The 24,022-nt window shown below is 42.6% G+C and overlaps 1 protein-coding gene across 1 annotated transcript in view; it reads left to right on the plus strand.

The window, feature by feature from the left end:
• The window catches only part of DGKQ (diacylglycerol kinase theta), a 119,881-nt gene that overhangs the window by 27,369 nt on the left and 68,490 nt on the right, over positions 1 to 24,022 (plus strand). Inside the window, exons 4-6 of the mRNA XM_043969759.1 lie at positions 6,869 to 6,954; positions 7,552 to 7,677; positions 13,342 to 13,495. Coding sequence (XP_043825694.1) covers positions 6,869 to 6,954; positions 7,552 to 7,677; positions 13,342 to 13,495 — 366 coding nt within the window. The remainder of the gene's footprint in view (positions 1 to 6,868; positions 6,955 to 7,551; positions 7,678 to 13,341; positions 13,496 to 24,022) is intronic.

Raw genomic sequence — 24,022 nt, forward strand, 5'->3', positions numbered from 1 at the left:
GGAGCGGTTTGCCATGTCCTTCTTCAACTCATTTTTACAGATAAGGAAACTGAGGCAAAGAGGGTTAAGTGACCTGTACAGGGTCACACAGTTGGTAAGTGTTCAAGGGTGGATTTCTAACTCCAGGCCTGGCGCTCTATCCACTGCACCACTTAACTACCCTTACAGTTAGAAATATAGGGGGTGGCTAGGTGGCGCAGTGGATAGAACACCGGCCCTGGATTCAGGAGTACCTGAGTTCGAATCTGGCCTCAGACACTTGACACTTACCAGCTGTGTGACCCTGGGCAAGTCACTTAACCCCCATTGCCGTGGTGGGGGCGGCGGGGGAAACAGAAATATAGAAATACACTTATCAACATAGTAAATGGTCAAGTTCACAGACCCCCGTGTTAAGAACCCTTTATCTCGTCCAACCAGTAGCTACACAAGAAGCTTTTCTATGCAACCAGTCTCTATTTGAACACCTCCAGTGAGGGGAAGCTCAAGCTCTCCAGACTGGCCACTTCACTTGGATTGTCGTCACATTGTGCCAGATTCTGCCTCTCTGCAGTCCATTCCCATTGTTCCCTGTTAGTTCTGCCCTCTGGGACCAACTTCAGATGCTTGAAGGCTGCTATCATGTTTCCCTCCAGTCCTCCCTTCTTTACTTCACCAGGGATTTTCACTTGGTTTCTTTTACTCTTTTGTGTTATTGATGGATTCATTCCCTTAAAATGTTGCCTTTTTCTTTTACAGAAAAAAACCTGAGAGGGTTCTTTATCTTAACAAACCAGGCGTTCCCCCCTCCACACACACAGAGAATATAGTCATTTGAACTATCCTTTCAGAGATCCTGGTAGGTAGGGTAGTGTAATGAGTAGAGCGATAAACTTGGAGCCAGGAAGGCACAAATTAAAATCCTGCCCCTGATACTTATTAGCTCTGTGATCATGGGCAAGTTACTTAACTGCTCTGAGCCCATCTCCTTGCCTAAAAATGGGAGATAGTAATACTTGTCGTATCTCCCTTGTAGGGTTGTTGTGAAGCTCAGGTGAGATTTTGTTCGATATCCTATAAATGTCCTTTCTAGTTCTCAATCCATGTTCTGATGACTCTTCCTTTTTTCCGCATTCAGCTTCTTCCACTAACTCACTGTGTGTCCCTTCCTTTCTCACTCTGAGCTTCACTGCTCTTTTGTAAAGTGAAGGATGATCTCCATGGCCCTGGTCCCTTCTAGCTTGGACACTCTCAAGTCTAAGATTAAAGTTATTCATGGGGACTTTCAAAAGCTGCATTTATTCATTTCGTTAGCCATCCATCATTTATGAAACTTTAATAATGTGCCCAGTCCTGGGCAGCATGCTAGATGAGATAAGATGGCCCCTCCCCATCTGGAGCAATCAGCATATCAATAAGGTACAAACACAGATAATTGTAATACATAAAGTTACAATGTATACATCAGTGAGGGCCCATTGGAGCTGTCCACTTTTTGAGAGTACCAGTGTCCATTGGACAGTAGGATTTGATGTCTTCTTAGGGGCCAGTAGGCCAAGCTTATCCTGTGGCAGAAGGGATCTTATTAGCTGAGGAACTTTGAGGATATTTTCCCTTATTTAGTATGTGGCGAATGTGGTTTTTCTAGAGACAGACAATGAGCATACAGACCCCAATGCCAAGCAGAGCCAGGGCCTTGAATTGTTGTTGTTGTTGTTTTTTGTTTTTGTTTTTGTTTTTGGTGAGGCAATTGGGGTTAAGTGACTTGCCCAGGGTCACACAGCTAGTAAGTGTTAAGTGTCTGAGGCCGGATTTGAACTCAGGTACTCCTGACTCCAGGGCCAGTGCTCTATCCACTGCACCATCTAGCTGCCCCTGAATTGTTGTTGTAAAGAAAGTGATTCTCAAAGGAGGCTCTACAAATGCCAACTCATTGCCCCAATCAGAAATTTACCTCCAAGTATTGGGGTGATGAATAAGCGTGGGTCTAAAAGCTTCCTATGGTCTCAGATTTGAAGAATCAGTGCATCTTAGGAAGGCAATAAGCACCTCTTAACAGGGTCTTCTGTGTTCCCAAGGGCCTTGTCATGAGCCATGTATTCTGTACCACTTAAGAAAGGGAATTCATGGAGCTTTTAGAATAATGGTGCCCAAATTGCTGGGTTGATTCAACCATGGGGATTTATTTTTTGGCATCATGGGTCCATTTTCTGCAAGGTAGTTCTTAAACTTCTCTCTGTGGGTTTCTTCCACTCATCTGTAAATCACCTCTCCATCTGCCCCAGTTTTCCTGTTGAACAAAACTCTTTCCTCCTTGTCAGTATTTAAAGGGCATCGCTAATGGGATGTAGCAGCATCCCCCCCTTCATTAGCATAGGAGTTCATAATACTTGGATACTCAAATGGATCTCTTACTTCCGTGCTAAAGTTGCCCTATTTGTTATAGTAATGTATACTGCAAATCTTCATGTTTCCATTAATTATGCCCATTAAGAACCACTGGCTTTTGGGAGCAGTCTGATTAGTGCAGGAGACTCTGGCATACATTTAGTCTTTAACTGGCTCACTCTTTTCTCTGAAATCAGGGAAGACTCTGGTGCCAGACCAATTCTCCTCCAGCTTACCTCCTACCCTCTTAGCGTGCCAGCCCCCCCCCCCCAACTGGTGATGGTTCTCTTAAGACCCTCTTTATCATCTCCTTTTCAGTTTCCTACTCTGATTATTATTGGTGGTGGTGGTGGTCCTTCATTTTTGAAGAGCACAGGGTGTTGACTTGCTTGTGAATTGGATTTAAGTAAGGCAGAGCTGCACAAAGTTGTTAGCCTGACTCTGTCTTTCTGAGTCATTGAAGTCCAGTGGCAAGACAGATGTCAGGATGACTGGAGATGGCTCGAGATGCAGTGAATATTCTTGGCATCTTCAATGTCTGACCAAGCTCTAAGCATGTATAGTACCTGCTTCAGCCAACTTCATGGCCACTGGAACAACTTATTCTCATCTGCCCATTCCACCAAGGAAAAGCCTTCACATGCTTAGGATAGTCATCCCCTTAACTCATTGATGAGTTGGAGGTCTGTCGGTTACCCTCAACCTGGTTTAGTCCATCTGCTGAGATGGGTTTACCAGGGTGTGGCTGCTGCACATGCTACAGCTTCTTAGAGTCCTAGTTGAGAGTTGGGTGACCAATTGGACACCAAAGGTGCAGCCCTGAAAAGGGCTCAGCAAACCCTCCCACCACAGATGCTATTTGTCCCTTAACATCCCATACACCGCACTCTAATTATTCATTTATTAATCAAATGCTTAAATGAGTCTCTGATCTTGTCAATGATGGGTATTTCTTCTAGTAATTCAGATGGTGGCTCATCCATGGTTGTCCATCTCGTGTGACTCTTGTATATGCCCTCTCATAAGTTTGCCATGAGGCTGCTGCCCATTGACCTAGCCATAGATCAACAGGATAGTAACTGAGTATACCAGCTATACTTTGGTTAATCTTAGTGCAAGATAGCTGACCTTTCTTCTTTTTTTGGTCTTTATTTCTTTGCTGACATCCTTTACACAGTTTTACCTTTGTAAGTCTTTGTAGTGAGATTCAGTAGAAGAAAGTAAAATGCAGCCTCAGAGAAGCCTAGTCAAGGGGTGCTTGGGAGCAATTGTTCCTCTGTGAGGAGAAATAATACTCTCATTAACAAGTTAGCTGTGTGACCCTGGGCAAGTCACTTAACCCTCATTGCCCCGACAAAAAAACAACAACCCAACAACAACAATCAAGAAGTTGGACAGCATGCTCAGCAAATTTACAGATAACCTCAAAACTGGGAGGGAATAGGAACATAGGCTCATAGATTTGGAACTGAAAGGGACCTTAGAGACCATTCAGTCCAACTCCCCTATTTTATAGATGAGGTCCAGAGAGATTAAGGGATTTGTTGAGGGTCACACAACTAGTAATCAGCTGAAGCAGGATTTCAACCCAGGTCTTTTTCATTCCAAGTCCAGTACTCCATACTGTCTCAATATGCTAGCATAGAATCATAGAATCAGAATGGTACAGTGGAAAGATGGTTCCTTTGGATAAATTTTAAGGAGTCTGTGAACTTGGATCAGAAAAAAACAATGCAACTTTCTTTTCTTTTAAAAAAAATTTAATTAATTGATTAAATTTTTGAGTTGCAAGTTGTCTCCCTCCCTCCATCCCAGTCCCACATTAGAGAAGATGACCAACATTTGATATAGATATATATGTGTGGCATCATCACATGATACACATTTCCATATATCAGTTCTTTCTCTGGAGGTGGGTAGCATTTTCCTTCATAAATTCCTTTGTAGTTGATTTGAATGGGCATATTACTCAGAATAGCCTAGTCATTCACAGTTACTCTTCAAGAGTATACAGCATTCTCTTGGTTCTGCTAATTTCACTTTTTCATGCAAGTCTTTCCATACTTTTCTAAAACCAACCTGCTTGTCATTTCTTATAGCACAGTAGCATCCATCACAGTCATTTTATTTTCAGTAAACTCCAAATGAAATTAAGCATTTCCTTCAATTTTTTAGAAACATGATTCTGATAAGGGGCCCAGAGGCCTCACCAGACTGTTCAAAGGGAGTCCATATCTCTCTCTCTCTCTCTCTCTCTCTCTCTCTCTCTCTCTCACACACACACACACACACACACACACGCGCGCGCGCGCGCACGCGCACGCAGAGCGGTTAAGAAACCCCTGGATTAGATTAACCTCTACAACCCCTTCCAACTCAAAATTTGTCATATATGATGCTTCAGATGATGGACCAAAGCAGTAATTTGGTGGTGCTGGTGATCGTGAGACTGGCCTTCAGGGTTCTCTGATGACCAAACTATTCCAGATGGACAGAAGAAATTCACAGGGCTGTTCTGTCCATGGGAATAGATCCTCAAACATTGACTTCTGTTTTTCTGGACTTTGGACAAATGTGTGTGGGGGTAGAGGGGTGGGGTTTCTGAGGCTCTCTACTAATCTCATTTGTTTATAGATCATAAGAATGGACTGAACAAAATGGTGACGTTAGTGACGATCTCTCAGGATCTTCTTGGGCTTGACTCTGTCAACTGTGTAAGGTGGGCCTGTGCTAATTTTGGCCAAGTCCCCCTTAATAGGATATAATAGTGCAGAGTTTTGGTGTCTAGCAATGCAGATGGTCTCATCCTCCCTCACTAAACTCCATGGCTTTTTCTGAACTGCCTTGTGCAGCTGGGATGCTTTTCTGCCCACCAAGCTTTTCCCTTTCCTTCTGTTCCAGAGGTTCTTGACATTTTTTGAGTCATGGACCTATTTGGTCTGGTGAAGCCTAAGTAAGGAAACCCCACCCCTTCTCAAATAATGTTTTTAGGGGTATAAAATAAAGTCCATAGGATTACAATGGAAACCAATTCTAGTGAAATAGTTATCAAAATATCCCAAACCAAGTTCATGAGCCCAGGTGGAGAAGCCCTGCTCTCTAAGCCCTTCTCCAAGATGTGGACTTCTCGGGCTTGCTAGGGTCAAACAGGGATCCTCACTCTTTCTACCTTTGGCCAGGAAATGTGAAAACAGACATTAAAACTAAAAACACACAACGTGTGGGTGTGTGGCCAGGCTGCCCTGGAACAGAAGCTTCCCAAGAGACAAGGACCAGGAGGCATGTGTGCTTTCTGAGAACATTTAGCACATGGTGGAGATTTAGAAATCGGGATGAAATAGCTGAGGGCTCTGACTGACTTCAGAGTTAGAACAGGCTTCTGGAACAAAACATGTCAGGCTTTGTACAGCATCTTGATCCTCTTTCCCTTTGAGCTTAGTCACAGAGTCATTGAAATCTGAGGAGTGGAAGGGACCTTGGAGACCGTGTTGCTCATTTTGTAGCTGGGGAAACCGAGTCCCAGAGAGGGAGACATGACGTTCCAGCACAGGCCTTCTGACTTTCAGTTCAAAAATTTTTTTTTACTCTGCATCAGTTATTTCCAACCGTTTTGAGGCTAGGGACCTCTTTTTAACATCAGAATTTTGTGGACCCCTCACCACCGTCTTAATAGCATTTGCTATCTTATTTTTTCCTATTCCTATTTTTCATCAATCCTATTTGATCAAATCTTATTCTGTCAGTCCTATTGATTGAGGAGATACTGTGGCAAAATGACAAATAACTCCACAGTTTCTGGGGGAGGAGGTGGTGATCTACACATCTGAGTTGTATGTGTCTTGTATGTGCTTCCATGTGTGAATGTTATCTCTCTTCTTAGAAAGTGAGGTCCTGGGGGGCAGTTAGATGGCGCAGTGGATAGAGCACTAGCCCTGGAGTCGGGAGGACCTGAGTTCAAACCCGGCCTCAGACACTCGATACTTACTAGCTGTGTGACCCTGGGCAAGTCACTTAACCCCCATTGCCTCACCAAAAAAGAAAAAAAAGAAAGTAAGGTCCTGGAGGGTAGGGATTATTTCACCATGGTCCTTATATCTCCGACATTTAGGAAAGCACTTGGAATGTAGGTGCTTAATAAATTGTTGTCGGTTGATTGATATAGTCTTCACCCAACAAACATCACATTCTATTGCCCGGCCCAAGGATCCAGCATTTTGGGAGATAAGAGGTGGCTATGCGCTGGATCGCTCAGGCTAGAGGGGCCAGTAAGATGTAGTTGTGATTCGGGGTCAATGAAGAGGAATGTGAATCATTAGGGGGTCTTTTAGGAGGCGGCATTTGGGCTGGGTCCTGAAGAAGGACTAAGATTTGAGCAGGGACGGATATTCCAGTTGATAGGGCGAGTGTGTGTATAGAGGTAAGAATAAGGCAGGCGCTTGGGGAGTGAAGAGGGACGGAAGGCTGTGGTTCTCTGAATGAAATGCTCTTTTTCCCCCCTTAGTTTGTGAGCTCTATGTGCATGCCGACTGTGTCCCCTTTGCCTGCAGTGACTGCCGCCAGTGTCATCAGGATGGCCACCAGGACCATGTAAGTGTCTTCAGGCACTTGCCCTGATAAACCTCAAAGAATGTCTGTGTGTGAGAGTATGTGAGGGAATGTTCCTCCCACATGGAAAAAGGACAGCTTCATGGGTTCCTTTGCATCTTCTCTGTGCTTGGCTTTGCTGTTGGGGAGGCAGGAGGAAGAAGCAGCCTGGGCCCTGTCCTCAGGGGGCTCCCAGTCATTGGTTTAATTATTATCTCTATGCAGAAATCTTACTAATTCTTTATCTCGCTCCAATCTCTCCCCTGAGCTTTAGTTCTTCACTACCTGTTGACTATTAGGCATTTCAAACCGGATGTCTTAGAGACCTCTCAAACTCAGCTTGTTCAAAACTGGATTCATTCTCTCTCCCCTTAAACCTTTCCCTATTCCAGACTAACCTATTTCTGTCAAAAGTACCAATCTCCCATGTTCCTAATGTTGGCATCATCCATTAGGGCTTAGCACAGTGCCTGTCACATAGTAGGAAGATATCAAATGTTTATTTAGTTGAGTTGAGAATTTAAAGTCCTCTATGATTTGGCTTCTTAGTTTTTCTGAATCATTCTGTTGATTAATACTGTCTCTGATCCTTGTTTTCAGGACACTTACCATCACCACTGGAGGGAGGGGAATCTCTCGTCAAATGCCCGCTGTGAGGTGTGTAAGAAGACCTGTGGGTCCTCAGAGGTGTTGTCAGGCATGCGGTGTGAATGGTGTGGTATTCTGGTAGGTAGAGTCACAATCAAAATAACAATTATCTGTGTGGTGCTTTAAGATGGATAAAATGCTCTGCTTACAACAAACTTGAGGTAGCTAATGTCATTTTAGGCAGTTGGTCAGTAAACATGAAGTGCTTACTTTATTCCAGGCACTGTGCTAAGTGCTGGGAATACAAGCAAAGGCAAATGACAGTCCCTGCCTTCAAGGAGCTTACAATCTAATGGGGGAGACAACAGAAAAAAGGCAGCAAGCAGCATGTTGTGGAAAGGATGCTGAATTTGGAAGGCCTGAGGGACTCTAGGTGATTTATTTAAACTCTTTGGGCCTGGGCAGCTAAGTGGCACAGTGGATAAAGCAGTGGCCCTAGATTCAGGAGGACCTGAGTTCAAATTTGGCCTCAGACACTTGACACTTACTAGCTGTGTGGCCGTGGGCAAGTCACTTAACCCTCATTGCCTCACTCAAAAAAAAAAAAAGGTAAATAAAGAAATTTGGACCTCAGTTTCCTGGGGAAAAATAAATGGAATTGGATTAGACCATGGGTTCTTAACCTGGGATATGTGAACTTTTTTTTTAACATATTGGTAGCTATATTTCAATATATTTGATTTCCTTTGTAATCTTTGTTTTGTTTTATGCATTTAAAAACATGATTCAGAGAAGGGGCCCACAGGCTTTGCCACATTGCCAGAGGTCTAGGCCAACTCCAGAATCTTATGGCATTTGTGAATTAATCCAGTGGAACCTCGGAAGAAGCTAATCAAAACAGAACTTTCTTCAGTGTAGTTCTTCATCTTGTCTCTGCTAGTGAACAGCAGGGCTCTTTGTTCCTTATCTCACAGAGCTAATATATTCAGCTTAATTCTAAGTAGCTCTGGGCACATCAGGAGTATTGGGACCTTAGTTTCTATATCTTTATTTTGTTTTTTGGGGGGGTTTTGTTTGTTTTGGTTTCTATACCTTTGTAAAATAAAATCTCACTGCCTTTGCTTGTCAGAGAAGGCCCTCCACAATCTATTATTGTTCTACCTTTCCAGACAATTTCATAGGACTCCCCTCTGTTCACTCCAGTCTCCAGCCAAGCAGGATGACCTTCTGTCCCCTGGTGCTGCCTTCCCTTTCCTTTGTTCATCAGAGTCCCAATGGCCTGGAATTCCCTCCTTGGCCAACTATGGCTATTGAATGTCTACACATTCTAGAAAGCTTCCTCCTCATTAAAGCCTTCCTGCATCCCCACCAACCAGAACACTTGGTTTGCCCCTTTCTAATGTCCTTATCATGGAATAATGTATGTTATAGTGAATCAGGGTTTGCATTTCACCTCCTATTAGACTGGACTCCAGGAGAACAATGACCTCATCTTACCCCAGTGCCCCACTGAACTCTGCACATAGTAAGCACTTAATAAGTCTTTAATGAATTGAATCTTGGCTACTCTTCATCCCAGTGTTGCCATTACAGAGAGAACCAACCAGGGTGGGATGGCTTGGGAAGGAGTTTCTTATCAAATTCACAGAATTCACTTGAGAGAGAAGTGATTGATTGATTGATTGCTGAATTCTTCTTTGGTGTAATAACTTCAGATACTGTCATGTTAGACTAAGGTCTGAGTTCTTTGGTGTGTGACCCTGGGCAAGTCCTGGATTAAGGGAAACTCAGGCTTCAAATGAGATAATTTGTTTTTGTTTTGTTTTGTGGGGCAATGAGGGTTAAGTGACTTGCCCAGGGTCACACAGCTAGTGTCAAGTATCTGAGGCTGGATTTGAACTCAGGTCCTCCTGAATCCAAGGCCAGTGCTTTATCCATTGCGCCACCTAGCTGCCCCCAAATGAGATATTTGTAAAAGGCATAAGAAGAGGGCAGAACTTAGAGGTGTTATTAGGATTGTGATTGTCCTCTGACTTATGACATGGTCATCCCTGTCCTACCTTATCAGTGTTCTCTGCACCCAAACCTTTGGGCAGCCAGCAGTTCAAAGCACCTGGTCTTATATGAGTGTGAGACTTGCCCAAATACACACACATGGTTCCAGATGAAGGGAAAGAGTGATCCAGGAACTTTATGATGCCCAGAACTATGCCATCCCACCACAAAAATTCTCATCTACCTGATTATCTTATTTTTTTAATTAATTTTTTTTTAAATATCAAGAATATTCTTTTCTCCTTATTCCTTCCCTACACTGAACAACAACAACAAAAAGAAAACCATTAAAAACCCCCCACAAATATAGTTAAGCAAAACAAATTCTTATATTGGCTATGTCTAGAATTATTTCTCATTCTGCATATTTAGTTCATCTCCTGAGTAGGATCCTTTATCACTGATCCTCTGGGATTATGGTTGATCATCATATTGATCAGAGTTCATAAGTCTTTTAAAATCGTTCACTTTTATAAGGTTGATAATTTGGTCTAATTTGTTGTCCTGGTTCTACTTCATTCTGCATCAGTTCACATAAATCTTCCTAGGTTTCTTTGAAACACTTTATTTCGCACAATAGTATTGCATTACCTTCATATACCATAAATTATTCAGTTATTCACTTGAAGGGCACCCACTTAGTTTCAAATTCTTTGCCACCACAAAAAGAGCTGCAATATATAATTGTGCACATATGGATCTTTTTCTTTTTTCTTTAATTTCTTTAGGGTATAGGTCTAGTAAGGGTATCACTGTGTTAAAAAATGTATGCCCAGTTTATTAACTTTGGAGGTATAGGTCCAAATTGCATTCTGGGATGGCTAGAGCAATTAATTCACAGCCCCACCAACAGGGCATAAATGTGCCTCTTTTCCCACGGCCCCTCCTACATTTGTCTTTTGGTATAAGATGGAACTTCTTCCTCTTCCTCCTCTTTCACTTCCTATTCTTCTTCTTCTCCTTCTCCTCCTTCCTTCTTCCTTCTTCTCAATGAGGGTTAAGTGACTTGCCCAGGGTCAGTCACACAGCTAGTGTCAAATGTCTGAGATAAAAATTGAACTCTGGTCCTCCTGATTCCAGGGCCAGTGCTTTATCGGCTGTGCCACCTAGCTGCCCCCAGGTGGGACTTCTAATTTGCATTTCTCTAATTATTAGGGATTTGGGGGCTTTTTCAATTTGAGAACTATCTATTTATATGCTTTGATCATTTATCAGTTGGTTAATGACCATTTCTTATGTGTCTTGGAAACAAAACTTTTATCTAGCTGATTATCTCATCATTTTTCCATGACAAAAGGGCTTTGAGGGGGACCGGACTAACCTGTGGTTTCCGACTTTCCCAGCTTTTCTCTGTTCTCCCTTTCTCTACTGCCTTAGGGAAGGAGAGAGAGATTGGCATTCCCTTCTGATAGGTTGTCTACCTTTTCTCCCCACCTGCCCCCCTGTCTCAGCCAAAGCCTTGCTGGCTTCCATTGTTAGATAAGGGCTTGTGATATGCAGATCAGCTTGACCTGAATCTTCCTTGGAAGATCTCAAGGCTAAGTAGATCCAGTAGAGAAGGCAGCTAGATGTCTTCATTCATGGAGCATCATGTGGGGAGTCAGGAAGACCCGAGTCTAACTCTGGCACCATACACACTTACTGACTCTGTGTCCCTGGGCAAGGAACTTGACCTCTGCTTGCCTTGGTTTCCTCAACTGTAAAATGGGAATAATAACAGCCCTTACCTCTCAGGGTTGTTGTGGGGATCAAATGAGAAAATATTTGTGAAGCTCTTAGGACAGTGCTTGTCGCATAGTAGGTGCTATGTCAAAGCTTATTTCTTTCTCCCCTGCCCTATTTTGTGACTGTAGCTCTCCTTCCAAAAGGGAATTTCGGGTGGGAAGCAGTAGGAAGCTGGAATGGCCTTCACTCCTGGAGCAGATTGTTGTTCTATCATTTAGTGTCTTACTCTCTGTGACCCTATGGGCTTTGGCCATGGGGTTATCTTGGCAAAGATACTGGAGTGGTCTGTCATTTCCTTTTCCCTTGTGTCTCCATTTTATAGATAAGGGACTGAGGCAAATAGGGGTCACGTGACTTGCCCAGGATCACAGAGCTAGTAAGTAAGTGTTGGTTGGATTTGAACTCAAAACTCAGATGTTCCTGACTCTAGGCCTAGTGCCCTATTCACTATACTACCCAGCTGCAGTAGGAAGCAAGAAAAAGAGATTCAGGGGGTGGGGCTGAGGCCTCCAGACACTTATGTCTTTTTTTTTTTTTTTTGTGGGGCAAGGAAGGTTAAGTGACTTGCCCAGGGTCACACAGCTAGTAAGTGTCAAGTGTCTGAGGCCAGATTTGAACTCAGGTCCTCCTGAATCCAGGGCCAGTGCTTTATCCACTGTGCCACCTAGCTGCCACTGGACAAATTTTAAATATGGTCCCTTCCAAATGGAGCTTACAGTTTGATAAGGATATAAGACAGATCCACACACACCCATATAGCAGAGGAGAAGTAGCATATGCTTCTGTGAAAAGAAGACCTCTCCTGGAATCAGGAGTCTTGGGTTGTAAGCTACAAAGTGCTATACAGATGGGAGCAATGATTATTTTCCCCTTTCTGGGTCTCCTCTTTCTGACCTGTAAAATAAGGATGTTGGACTCAAAGTTCATTTAAATCTCTTCTCACTTTGACCCTATGATTCTGGGAAACCGAGGCACAGAGAAATGGGCCACATAACTACTGAGTATATAGAGCCCCAACTGAAATCCAGGCCATCTGGCTCAAGCCAAGGGCACATTCCCTATACCCTGCACTATCTCTTTTTTTTTTTTTTTTGAGACAATCAAGGTTAAATGACTTGCCCAGGGTCACACAGCTAGTAAGTGTCTTAGGCTGGATTTTAACTCAGGTCCTCCTGACTTCAGGGCTGATGCTCTAACCACTGTGCAACTTAGCTGCCTCCTACACCATCTCTTAAGGGCAAGGCAGATAAGGAATCTTGATGTTGATCTGGAATGTTTATTATTATTGCTAATAAAAACAACAATGATCATAGACATTTCTATAGTCTTTTAAGGCTTGTCAAGCCCTTGATATAGATGATCTCTTTTGATTCCCACAATAACCCTCTGAAGAAGGTACAATTGCTATCCCCATTTTAGAGATCACAAAACTGAAGCTTGGAGAGATTAAACCATTTGTCTGGTGGTCTTGTGTTTTTTTGGTTTGTTGTTGTTGTTGTTTTGTTTTGTTCTTGGTGGGGCAATGAGGGTTAAGTGACTTGCCCAGGGTCACACAGCCAGTAAGTGTCAAGTGTCTGAAGCCAGATATGAGCTCAGGTCCTCCTGAATCCAGGGCCAGTGCTTTATCCACTGCACCACCTGGCTGCCCCCTAACCTTAGGATGTTCTGACCAGAAGTCCAATAGTGAGGTATCCACCACGCCATCCTGCCAGAAGGGGGATTAGAAATCATCTAGCCTGAGCTACCCATTTTACAGAGGAGGAGGAGGCTGAAGCCTAGTGAGATTGTAACCTTACCAATATCACCCAGATAGGAAATGTGGGAGGTGGGATTTGAATCCAGGTCCCACACCTACAAATCCTGGACTCTTTTTCACTTGTTCTCCTTACCCCTCCATTTCCCGGCTCCTTCCTCTTTCCTGTTTCTTCTTGATACAAGACAATCCCTTTCAACCTTTCTCTGTGTTCAGGGTTAAGTCTTTGTTGTAACTTGTTTTGTTGCTGTGGTCTGGTTTGGTACTAGGCTCATACCTCCTGCTATGCTGTTGTGACCCCCGAGTGCACATTTGGCCGGCTGAAGAACATGATTCTTCCTCCTAACTGTGTGCGTTTGTCCTCTCGGAATTTCAGCAAGATGCACTGCTTCCGGATATCAGAGAGCATCCATGCAGAGCCAGGTATGGGGCAAGAAGTACAATCCTTTTTTTTCCCCCCAATAAATAGTCACTCATAGAATCATAGAATTGGTGAGTTAGAAGAAACCCAGAGGCCATCTAATCCTTAGTTTCTTTTTTTGTTTTTTTTGTTTTGTGGGGCAAGGAGGGTTAAGGGTCACACAGCCAGTAAGTGTCAAGTGTCTGAGGCCAGATTTGAACTCAGGTCCTCCTGAATCCAGGGCCGGTGCTTTATCCATTGCTCCACCTAGCTGCCCCCTAATCCTTAGTTTCTTTAATTGAATGTGGGGGTTGTGAAAAATTTGACAACAGTCAAAGTTATCTATACCTATTTTAGATACCTATATACCCAGGGTTGTGTAAAAATTTCCTGGGCAAAAAGAGGTCGGTAGTGGAAAAAGTTTCAGAAGCCCTGGTCTAGTCTAGCCCCAAAGCAAACAATGAGTCATACCCGATTTACCAATCTAGGTGTCCACAATCTTTGTTCTCTAGTTCATAAGTAAATCTCCACATAGGAGGTAAGAGCATTGTCCTGATCCAACAAACTACTGCTCTCCAGTTTTGGGTAATAAAACATGGACCCACATTTCATTGCTCATTTACTAATTTACTAAATCATTTGTAAATGATTTAGAATGGAAAAGGATTCTTAATCTGTATGGTTTTGTTTTGTTTTTTTGGTTTGTCTTTTTTGGGGTTTTTTTTGCTTTTTGGTGAGGCAGTTGGGGTTAAGTGACTTGCACAGGGTCATATAGCTAGTAAGTGTCAAGTGTCTGGGGCTGGATTTGAACTCAAATCCTCCTGAATTCAGGGCTGGTGCTCTATCCACTGCACCACCTAGCTGCCCCAGTCTGTGTATGTTTTAATATTTTGATATTTGTTCAGTAGTTTTTCATTTTTGTCTAGTTCTTCACGACTCCATTTGGAGTTTTCTTGGCAGAGATACTGGAGTGGTTTGCTATTTCTTTCTCCAGGTCATTTAACAGATGAAGAAACTGAGGCAAATAGGCTTAAGTGACTTGCCCAGGGTCACACAGCTACTAAGTATCTGAGGCCAGATTTGAACTGAGAAAGAGAAGTTGTCCTGAGTCCAGGCCAGTACTCTATTCACTGTGCCACTAGTACCCTTAATATTTTGATGACTATATTTCAAGACAGTTCTTTCCTATGTAACCCCATGTTTTATTTTATGCATTTAAAGACATGATTCTGAGAGTAGTCATCATCAGTAGGCTTCATCAGACCTGCCAAAAGGGTCTGGGACACACAAAATATTCAGAACCTCAGATTTCATCCAATTGCTCAAAGCAATTTAAGTGTCATATCTGTGGTTACCCAGGAAATAAATAGAAGAACTAAAATTTGAACCCAGGTCCCCTGACTTCAAATTTAGTGCTATTTGCACTTTGCCAAATTGCATATCTTAGGTAAATTTTCAATTTAATTTTCAAATCACCATCTCATATTAGTTGAGCACTTCCTGTTTACTGAGCACTAGGGATAGATAGAGGCACAAACACTATCCCTGTCCCCAAGACAGGGATGCACCTAAAAGGCCTCTCTGTTACCCTCTGTTACCAAGAGGTCATATTCAGTGATCTCTCCTTGGAAGCCAAGCCAAGTAAGCCCAATCCCTCTTCCACAGGGAAGCCTTTAGATAGTTGAAGATTGTTGTTGTTGTTTGTCCTTTGTGCTCAAAGAGGACCAGTGACATCAGGAAGGTGATGTCTTGACTTGCGAGTTAATTGGATTTAAGTGAGGCAGGGCTGTGCAAAATCTCCTCCAGAGTCATGAGCAGTCCAGTGGCAAGGCGTAGGACAGGACAACTGGCAGCGTGATCATCGAAGACAGTGATTATGCCCCTCCTTGTCGGTACTTGAACTTCTAGGAAGGGAGAGCCTTGCCTTGGAGCTAAACATTTTGTCATCTACGGACTCTGGAGAGATAAAGAGGACAAAATAACCATCTCAGTCTTTCAAGGAATTTGTTATGTGTACACGAATCAGTATTTTTTTTTGTTTTGTTTTGTTTTAGGCAATGGGGGTTAAGTGACTTGCCCACGGTCACACAGCTAGTAAGTGTCAAGTGTCTGAGGCTGGCTTTGAACTCAGGTCCTCCTGAATCCAGGGCCGGTGCTTTAACCACTGTGCCATCTAGCTGCCCCTCATAAATCAGTATTAAATAAGGTAGAGGGTAATGGGAGCAAAGGAGAGATTGTGAAAAGAAGTTCCTTGTAAACCATAAAGGGCTTTGGAAATGTGAGTTGTAGCAATAGTCGTTGCTGTCTTCCAGACCAAGTGCTCTGGGAACGTTTGAATGTGCCAAGTAGTGTTTTAGGAAGAATGACCTGGCAGCACTATGTTAGAGGGACCAGAGAGGGACGAGACCAGATCGGTGACAATCACAGTAGTGCAGACATGACACAAGTTGGGGAAATAAAGCCAGTCCTGCAGGTGCTAAAGAGGTAGCTGGGGGTGACTTGATAAAGAAGGAATGGCCGGGACTTGGTTAATGATCTAGAGGGGAGAGAGAAGAGTCTAGGATGACCCTAAGGCTTCCGTGTTGTGACTCCCCCTTGAAGAATGTAAATTCCTTGAGCAGGGGTTCTTTTTTTTTTTTTTGTACCCCAAGGGCTTAACCCAATGCTTCATGAGTAGTAAGAGCCTAGTAAATGTTTGTTGTATTGGATTAGATAAATGAGGCAAGGATGACGAGCTTCCAGGTCTGAGAGAATAGAAGTGTCATCCATTCCAAGGGAGATGCTCCAAGAAGTCAGAGACAAGGAGCTTGTCTGAGAAATGGACCGCCATCATGCTTGGGAATACATAGAGAATATAGTTCAGTGGAGAGAACATCAGTGGCAGTCAGGATGCCTGGGCTTTACTCATGAGTAGCTATATGGCATAGTAGGGAGGGTACTGGATTTAGAGTTGGGAAAGTCAGATTTCAAAACCTGCCTCTGCTATTACCAGCTTTGAGATTATAGGGTGTTGTTTAATCTCTCTGTGCCTCAGTTTTCCCATCTGTAAAGTAGAGAGGATTGTGCCCATAGAACTTGCCTCACAATGTTGTAAGGCTCATCACATACATAAAAGTTTTTTGCAAACTTATGTGAAATTTAAAATTGGATATTAGATCATAAATCTCCCCTACTTAACTTTTCCCTTAATTTATCTCCCAGACTAGTAAATGGAAGCTTCTGGTTTTCTAGATAGAGCCTTTATTGTATATAAGGTGTTGTTGATTAGAAGGATAGGAAAGTAGAAATACAGTAGAAATCGTCTTAAATCTAGGCTTAGTCTATATTTCTTATAAAAACTCACCAAACCAAAAAAGGCCACCTTTGGAGTGAGGGAGACCGTCTGTGCTGCGCCGCCAGGAGTCCCGCCAAGCAGGCAAAAAGGCCTCTTCCGTTCTCTCCACCCCGGAAGTCAAAAAAAAACCCCGGCAGGCAGTCTGACATGCGCAGCAGGCGGACTGCACCCGGCAGGCAGTCTGACATGCGCAGCAGGCGGACTGTTCATCTCCTCCCCAAAAGGGTGGTCCTTGAAAAACTGGCGTCCTTCAGTTATCCTAACCGACTGTTAAAAACTTTCATATTTTACTACATTTCCCCCCTTTGCTTCCTCAAGAAATGGAATGTTTCCTTGATGGAACAGTAAAAAGAATATAATAACCTTTGCTGACTAATAATATGCGAACAACAATACAGAAAAGGAAGAGAGGAAAGTTTTGTCCAGAGGGGCGATTTTTTTTTTTTCTTTCCTCATGAACCGACGCTTTGACATTTGTCTTGCAAAGGGAGAGCCTCTGCAGAGAGTACATGTTACAGATAGTATATAACAGAAAGGAGATAGTAAAAGCTAATAAAGCAAAACAGTTCATATAAAGTCTCTGAGTTCTCTTGTCTTCTTGAAGTGGTAAGATGTCATCAGGAGGAAACTGGATTCTGGTCTGGAAAACTGGATTCTGGACTCTGGTCTGGATTCTGGACTCTGGACTCTGGTCTGGAAAGCTGGATTTCTTCTTTAACTGTTTGAATTGCTGTATTTTTTTTTTTTTAACTAAACCTTAGCATAGCATTTTGCAATCAGTAACACTTTTTACCACCATGTGTCTGGATCAAAGCAAATTTAGTATGTGTTCATGACACCTGAAAATGTTATGGAAAGGTTATCATACCATATCTCATGGTTCCGAGACAGCCAGTGATTGTGCTAGGCCACAGGTGAGTTCAACTGAGTGAGATAAAAAGATAAATAAGTTCAGTTAAATTAGGTTAAATTAGGAGGGAGAGAGGATGAATACTGGACTGTGCCTAGTAATTGTGCTCTACATAGTCACCATCATAAGCAAACCATGGACTTATGTATACCTGTCTCTCCTTATATTCTCTCCAGGGCCTGCATCAGAGTTCACAGCAAGTTAGTCTCTGAAATGATAAGTTTCCATATTTCTGAAATCTCATTAATTTCACCAAAGACAATATGATGGTAAAAATGTGTGCTATGCTGCATAACTGAGAATATATTAGTGATATATACAATAATTCCAAACCATACCCAGAGTATAATGACATATAAATAATAAATGAATGTAAATAGCTGATTATATTAGACATTGTTACATAATCTTCTTTTAGACATTATTACATAATCTTCTTTTAGCAAGTAGACCACATCATCTTATACATGAATTCTCTAGTATAACAGTAGCAGATACTTAAAGTGGTGATTAATTCATCAAAAAGAAATAAGACTTTAATTAGCAAGATTCGATATTCAATAGCATATACTTAAAATGTCTTTGAAAAGTCACTTAGTTTACAAAATCGGGTTTTTAAAGAAAAGCAAAAGAAACAAAAGTAAAAAAAAAAAAAAAAAGCAAAACCAAAAACCAAAAATAAAAGGCAAAAGATTCGCTAAGCACCCTTTTGTGCTCTTAAAGAATTTAAAGGTGTGGTGAATTCCAGGTCTTTTCAGTGCCTTTCAAAAGTCAAAACAAAACAAAAAGCAAAAAGGATTAAAAAAAAAAATAGGTATAGGGTAGGGAAAAGGGTGGGAGAAATTGAGGTGGGCCAGAAAACTAGGCCATGTGCTTCAGTGCTTTTGCCTGTGGAAGGAAATGCTTGTTAAATTTTAAGGTATTTAAGCTGCTAGAGTTTGGGGTATGCCACATTGTTTTAACTGGTTCCCCAATTCTCTGCATGCCAAAGTGGCAGGGGTTTCTGATCTTAAATGGGAACTGCCTGTTTCCTCTCAACTTTCTTTGCTCTTTAACAGTTGCTATCGTTAGGGTTTTTACCTCTTTAGCGTCTACCTCAGGTCTATCTGAAATGTCTTCACCTATGAATGGTGCAGGCTTTATATGAGAGCAATGAATCCATGAGTCTTTTTCACCAATTTTAATGGCAGTAGGAGTTGTCAATAATACCTGAAAAGGTCCTTCCCAGGCAGGTTGAGTTCCACTGGTTCTCTGAAAATTCTTTACATATATTTTATCTCCTGGGTTGAAGTTATGCAATGAAAAGTCTAATGGTCCTGCCTGGACCACAGCTCCTGCCTCATGGAGTTCACGTAGCCTGGTTTGTAATTCCTGTATATAGGAAGCAACAGAAGTATCACCTCCCACCAGTGATGTATAAACTGGGGAAAAAGTTTTAGCTTGGATAGGAGGGTGACCAAAAAGCATTTCATAAGGAGATATATGAAGTTCTCCTCTTGGTCTACTTCGTAGATAGAATAATGCCAATGGTAGAACATCAGGCCATTTCAAATGGGTTTCAGTACATAATTTGCCAATCATACTCTTAAGCTCTTTATTCATACGTTCAACTTGGCCTGAACTTTGTGGATGGTAGGGCGTGTGGAATTTTGGAGTCACTCCCAAGAAAGAGTAGATTTGGGATAAAATCGAATCAGTGAAATGTGTGCCTTTGTCAGAATCGATGCGGGCTGGTGGGCCAAAACGAGGTACTATCTCTTTAAGGAGAATTTTGGCAACAAAGGCAGCTGTGGCTCGGGGGCTGGGAAAGGCCTCCACCCACCGAGTGAGCTGATCAACTATAACAAGGCAAAATTTATAATGTCCTGCTTTTGGCATAGTAATATAATCAATTTGTAAGTGCTCAAAAGGTGTATATGCTAGAGGACGCCCTCCATAAGCTTTGGCCTTAAAAGCATACTGATTATAAGACTGACATGTGGAGCAGCCCGAGCAGATTCGAGATGCTGTATTAGTCACACCTGGTGCTATCCAGGTTCTCTTAATAGAGTCTACAATGCCTTGTGTACCAAAATGGCCTTTTCTGTGAACAGAGAGGCATACCTGGTGGTAGAATTTCCGGGGAAGAAATGGCTTACCTTCCGGAGACACCCAGATGCCATTGATCTGCTTCGCCTTAAATTTCTTTTTCCACTTTTCTACTTCAGAATCGTCATAGGTTAGGTTGGAAGGAATATCCTCAGAAGGTGAAAGGTTAAATACATGTTCAGGAGCTTCTAATGCAGCAAGCTTGGCTGCAGAATCGGCTCGTGCATTTCCCTTTGAAACAGGATCACTATTCCCTGTGTGGGCAGGGCAATGTACAACAGCTAGGGAAGAAGGCAGTTTCAGGGCATCTAAGAGGTCCTTGATAAGGTCCCCATTGGCAATAGCCTTGCCCGAGGATGTTAGAAAGCCTCGTTGACGCCAAATCATACCAATAAAGTGGCATATGCCAAAGCCATATTTCGAGTCAGTAAAAATAGTGGCACTCTTACCTTTGGCTATATTACAGGCCTGTGTAAGAGCCACAAGTTCAGCAGCCTGTGCACTAAAATGGCAAGGCAGAGAAGCTGCCCAGAGGGTGTCATAATCAGAAACTACAGCAGCTCCAGTAAAACGGGTTCCCTCTCTCATAAATGAGGAACCATCTGTATAGAGGACAAGATCAGGATTTTCTAAAGGTGTATCAAAAAGATCATCACGGGGTTTTTCAGCCATATCAACTAAAGAAGCACAGTCATGCAACGGTTCCCCCGAGAATGGTAAATTAGGGAGTAGTGTTGCTGGATTAAGAACTGTGCAGCGTTTTAAAGTGATATTCTCATTACCTAACAGGGTTATTTCATACTTAGCCAGCCTTTGATCTGAAAAGGCTTGTGTCCTGTGACGTAGTAAGAGAGCCTCCACTTCATGAGGGCATTGCACAGTTAGAGGGTTACCTAGGACCAAATCAGAGGCTTTTTCTACCAAAAGCGCTGTGGCCGCCACTGCTCTAAGGCAAGGTGGCACTCCAGCCGCTACAGGGTCCAGCTGAATTGAATAGTAGGCTATAGGACGCTGGTTAGGCCCCAGTGACTGAGTCAGGACTCCAGAAGCCACCCCCCTTTGTTCATGCACAAAGAGAGTGAAAGGCTTACTATAATCTGGCAGTCCTAGGGCAGGTGCTGATAACAAGGCCCGTTTTAATTCTTTTATGGCTGAGAGATGCTGGGGATCCAACTGTAAACTGTCTGGAACAGAACTTTTTGTAAGAGCTATGAGGGGTTTAGTAATTTCACCAAAAGAGGGTATCCATTGTCTACAGTACCCGGCTGCTCCTAGAATGGCTCTCAACTGCCTCTTAGTAGTGGGGGCAGAGAGTTGTTGAATGGCCTGGACTCGCTTAGAAGAGACAGAGCGAGTTCCAGCAGCCAAAATAAATCCTAAATATTCTACCTGGGGCAAACACCATTGTACCTTTGTCTTGGAAACCTTGTGTCCTCTCTTGTGCAGCTCCAGCAGTAAGTGACGGCTATCTTCCTGACAAATTTCAGCATTAGGAGAGGCCAAAAGTAAGTCATCAACATATTGTACTAGTGTGGAGGCTTTAAAGGTAATAGAGGCCAGATCCTGCTGTAAAATTTGGGAAAATAATGTGGGACTGTCTACAAATCCCTGTGGGAGTCTAGTCCAGGTCCACTGTCTATTTTTCCAGGTAAAAGCAAATAAATATTGGAAGTCCTCATGTACTGGTATGGAGAAAAAGGCAGAGCAAAGGTCTACCACTGTGAAACATGTAGATTCATAGGGAATTGAGGAAATTATCATAGCCGGATTTGCGACTATAGAATGTCTAGGAATAACATAATTATTAATCGCTCTAAGATCTTGCACAAAGCGATAAACAGGTTTACCATCTGGCCCAGGCTTGGGTTTTTTAACTGGCAAAATGGGAGTATTGCATGGAGAGTGATGACATGGAATAATAATACCCTGGCTTTTCAAAGCCTCAATTATAGGGGTGATCCCTTCTATTGCTTCCCTAGACAATGGATACTGTGGAATGGAGGGGGGTGGTCCCCCCTTAACTTTAAAGGTAACAGGCATGGCAGACTTAAGGAGCCCCACCTCATTAGGGGATGAGGCCCATAAAGACTCAGGAATGTCAGAGGGGATTTTGGATACCTCCCCTGCTGTTCCTTGAGCTTCTGTAAGTAAAATTGGTAATAAATGAACAGTATCCTCTGGCAATTGTAAGGAGACAGCCCCATCTGGAGCACAAGATATGGTTGCTCTAAGCTTGCAAAGGAGATCACGACCTAATAAATTTACAGGGGCATCAGGCATGAGTAAAAATGAATGTTCTACTGTTAAGGGCCCCATAGATACCATGCGAGGATTCAATTTTGCCACTCTCTGGCTCTTTCCTGAGACTCCCACTACATTTAAATATCCTACAGGTCTACACCCAGCATCTGGTTTGCTTACTAATACTGATTTAGAGGCTCCTGTGTCTAGCAGACAATCATAATAAGTCTCCCCCACTTTTAAGGTGACATGTGGTTCATTACTCTGGGGAGGTGAATGGACTGGCACAAGTGCATTCAAAAAATCCGGATCTGGGAATATATGGCTTTCATTATCTATGTTCCATTCCTCCCCAAGACACCGTCATTCCTGTGTCCTCTTCTGAGGGGGACCTTGGTTACCATTATTCTGGTACTGCCTTTCTGTATTCCTCCGAAAAGATCTATTTCTATTTTGATTTCGCCTGTAATTAGAATTAGAATTTCTTCTCCAAGTCCTACATTCTCTCAATTCATGCCCCTCCTTACGACAGTAACAACACACCTTAGTGTCCTTGCTCCGGTGTTCACATGGCTGACTAGGAATCGCTGGTGCCAGAATGCTCTGTTTAGGGTGATCTGGATCTTCCTCACGTGAGTCAAAGACATAATTTGCAAGTTCCTTAATTCTATCTACTGTGAGATTTCTCCAGTCTGGACATTGTTTCAGAAAGTATCTGCGTATTTCTGGCAGTGAATTATAAACAAATGTGTTGAGAACGATATAGGAATCTCTTAAATCTACTGGATCCAATCTGGTGTACTGTCTAGCGGCCTCACAAAGTCTATCATAAAATCTGTTTGGTCTTTCATTAGCCTCCTGAGGTAGGCTTAAAAATTTCTGCCAGTTTTCCGGTTTTCTAGAGCAAGATTCCATTCCCTTCAGAAGTGTTTCTCTAGCATCTTTTAATCTTTGGAAATCCCTATCATCATTATAATTCCACTCTGGATCCTTTAGAGGCCATTCCACATTGGCCTTACCTTTCGCAACAAGGGCATTTCCTGCTGAGATAATATCTGTAATCTCAGTTGGGGACAGTAAAGTTTCCAAAAGGCAAGTAACATCAGCCCAACTGGGTTGATATGCATTAAATATAGTCCTTAACTGTGAAATTACAGTGTTTGGATTTTTCTCAAAACTAGGGATGAAAGATTTCCATGCGCTCAAGTCACTTGGTCTAAAGGGGCTATATTTTCTGACTTGAATTGGCACTCCCTTTTTACTATGTTCTATAGCTTCCTGCAGAGGGAGTAGTTTCTGTTGATCTGATTCTAAACTTGGATCATCTCTAGTAGAAACAGCCATTTTGAGGTCTCTCTCCATATGTGAGAATTTCATTTCGAGGTCTCTCTCCATATGTGAGAATTTCATTTTGAGGTCTCTCTCCATATGTGAGTATTTCATTTTGAGGACTCTCTCCATATGTGAGAATTTCCCCCATATCATAACAATGATAATAACAAAAACAAAACAAGACAAAAAAAACCCCAAAAAAATAAAATCCTTAGTCGTATGAACTATGGATGTGGTATTAAAAGGTATTTCAATTGCAGGCATAAAATTTCTACTTATATTAAACGTATTTTCCCAAAGATTCTCACTTATACTATTATACAAAAAACTTTTTGCTGCCTGAATGAGGAAAAAACCAATAATGTTTTGAAGGACCATTGAGTAAACTATTCCTCTAAGTCGGGACGTTATGCTGTCCCAATACATTCCGATGAGAAAAATCAAAGGGATAGTAGAATATTTGAGCATCTTGCCCTTTAAACTGGGCTGGCTTTTCTGTTTAAAGCAAGACTTTTAGAGGCTTAAAGTCTTTAAGGGAGATTAGACAAAGGGAAAGTCCGTGGCGGGGGGGGGGGGGGGGGGGGGGGGGGGGTATTCGGAAAATCCACCGAATTAGCCGGCTTATGGCCAAACTAGGGAGGGTGG

Source organism: Dromiciops gliroides, chromosome 6 (genome assembly GCF_019393635.1).
Source record: "Dromiciops gliroides isolate mDroGli1 chromosome 6, mDroGli1.pri, whole genome shotgun sequence".
Classification (NCBI taxonomy): Eukaryota; Metazoa; Chordata; class Mammalia; order Microbiotheria; family Microbiotheriidae; genus Dromiciops; species Dromiciops gliroides.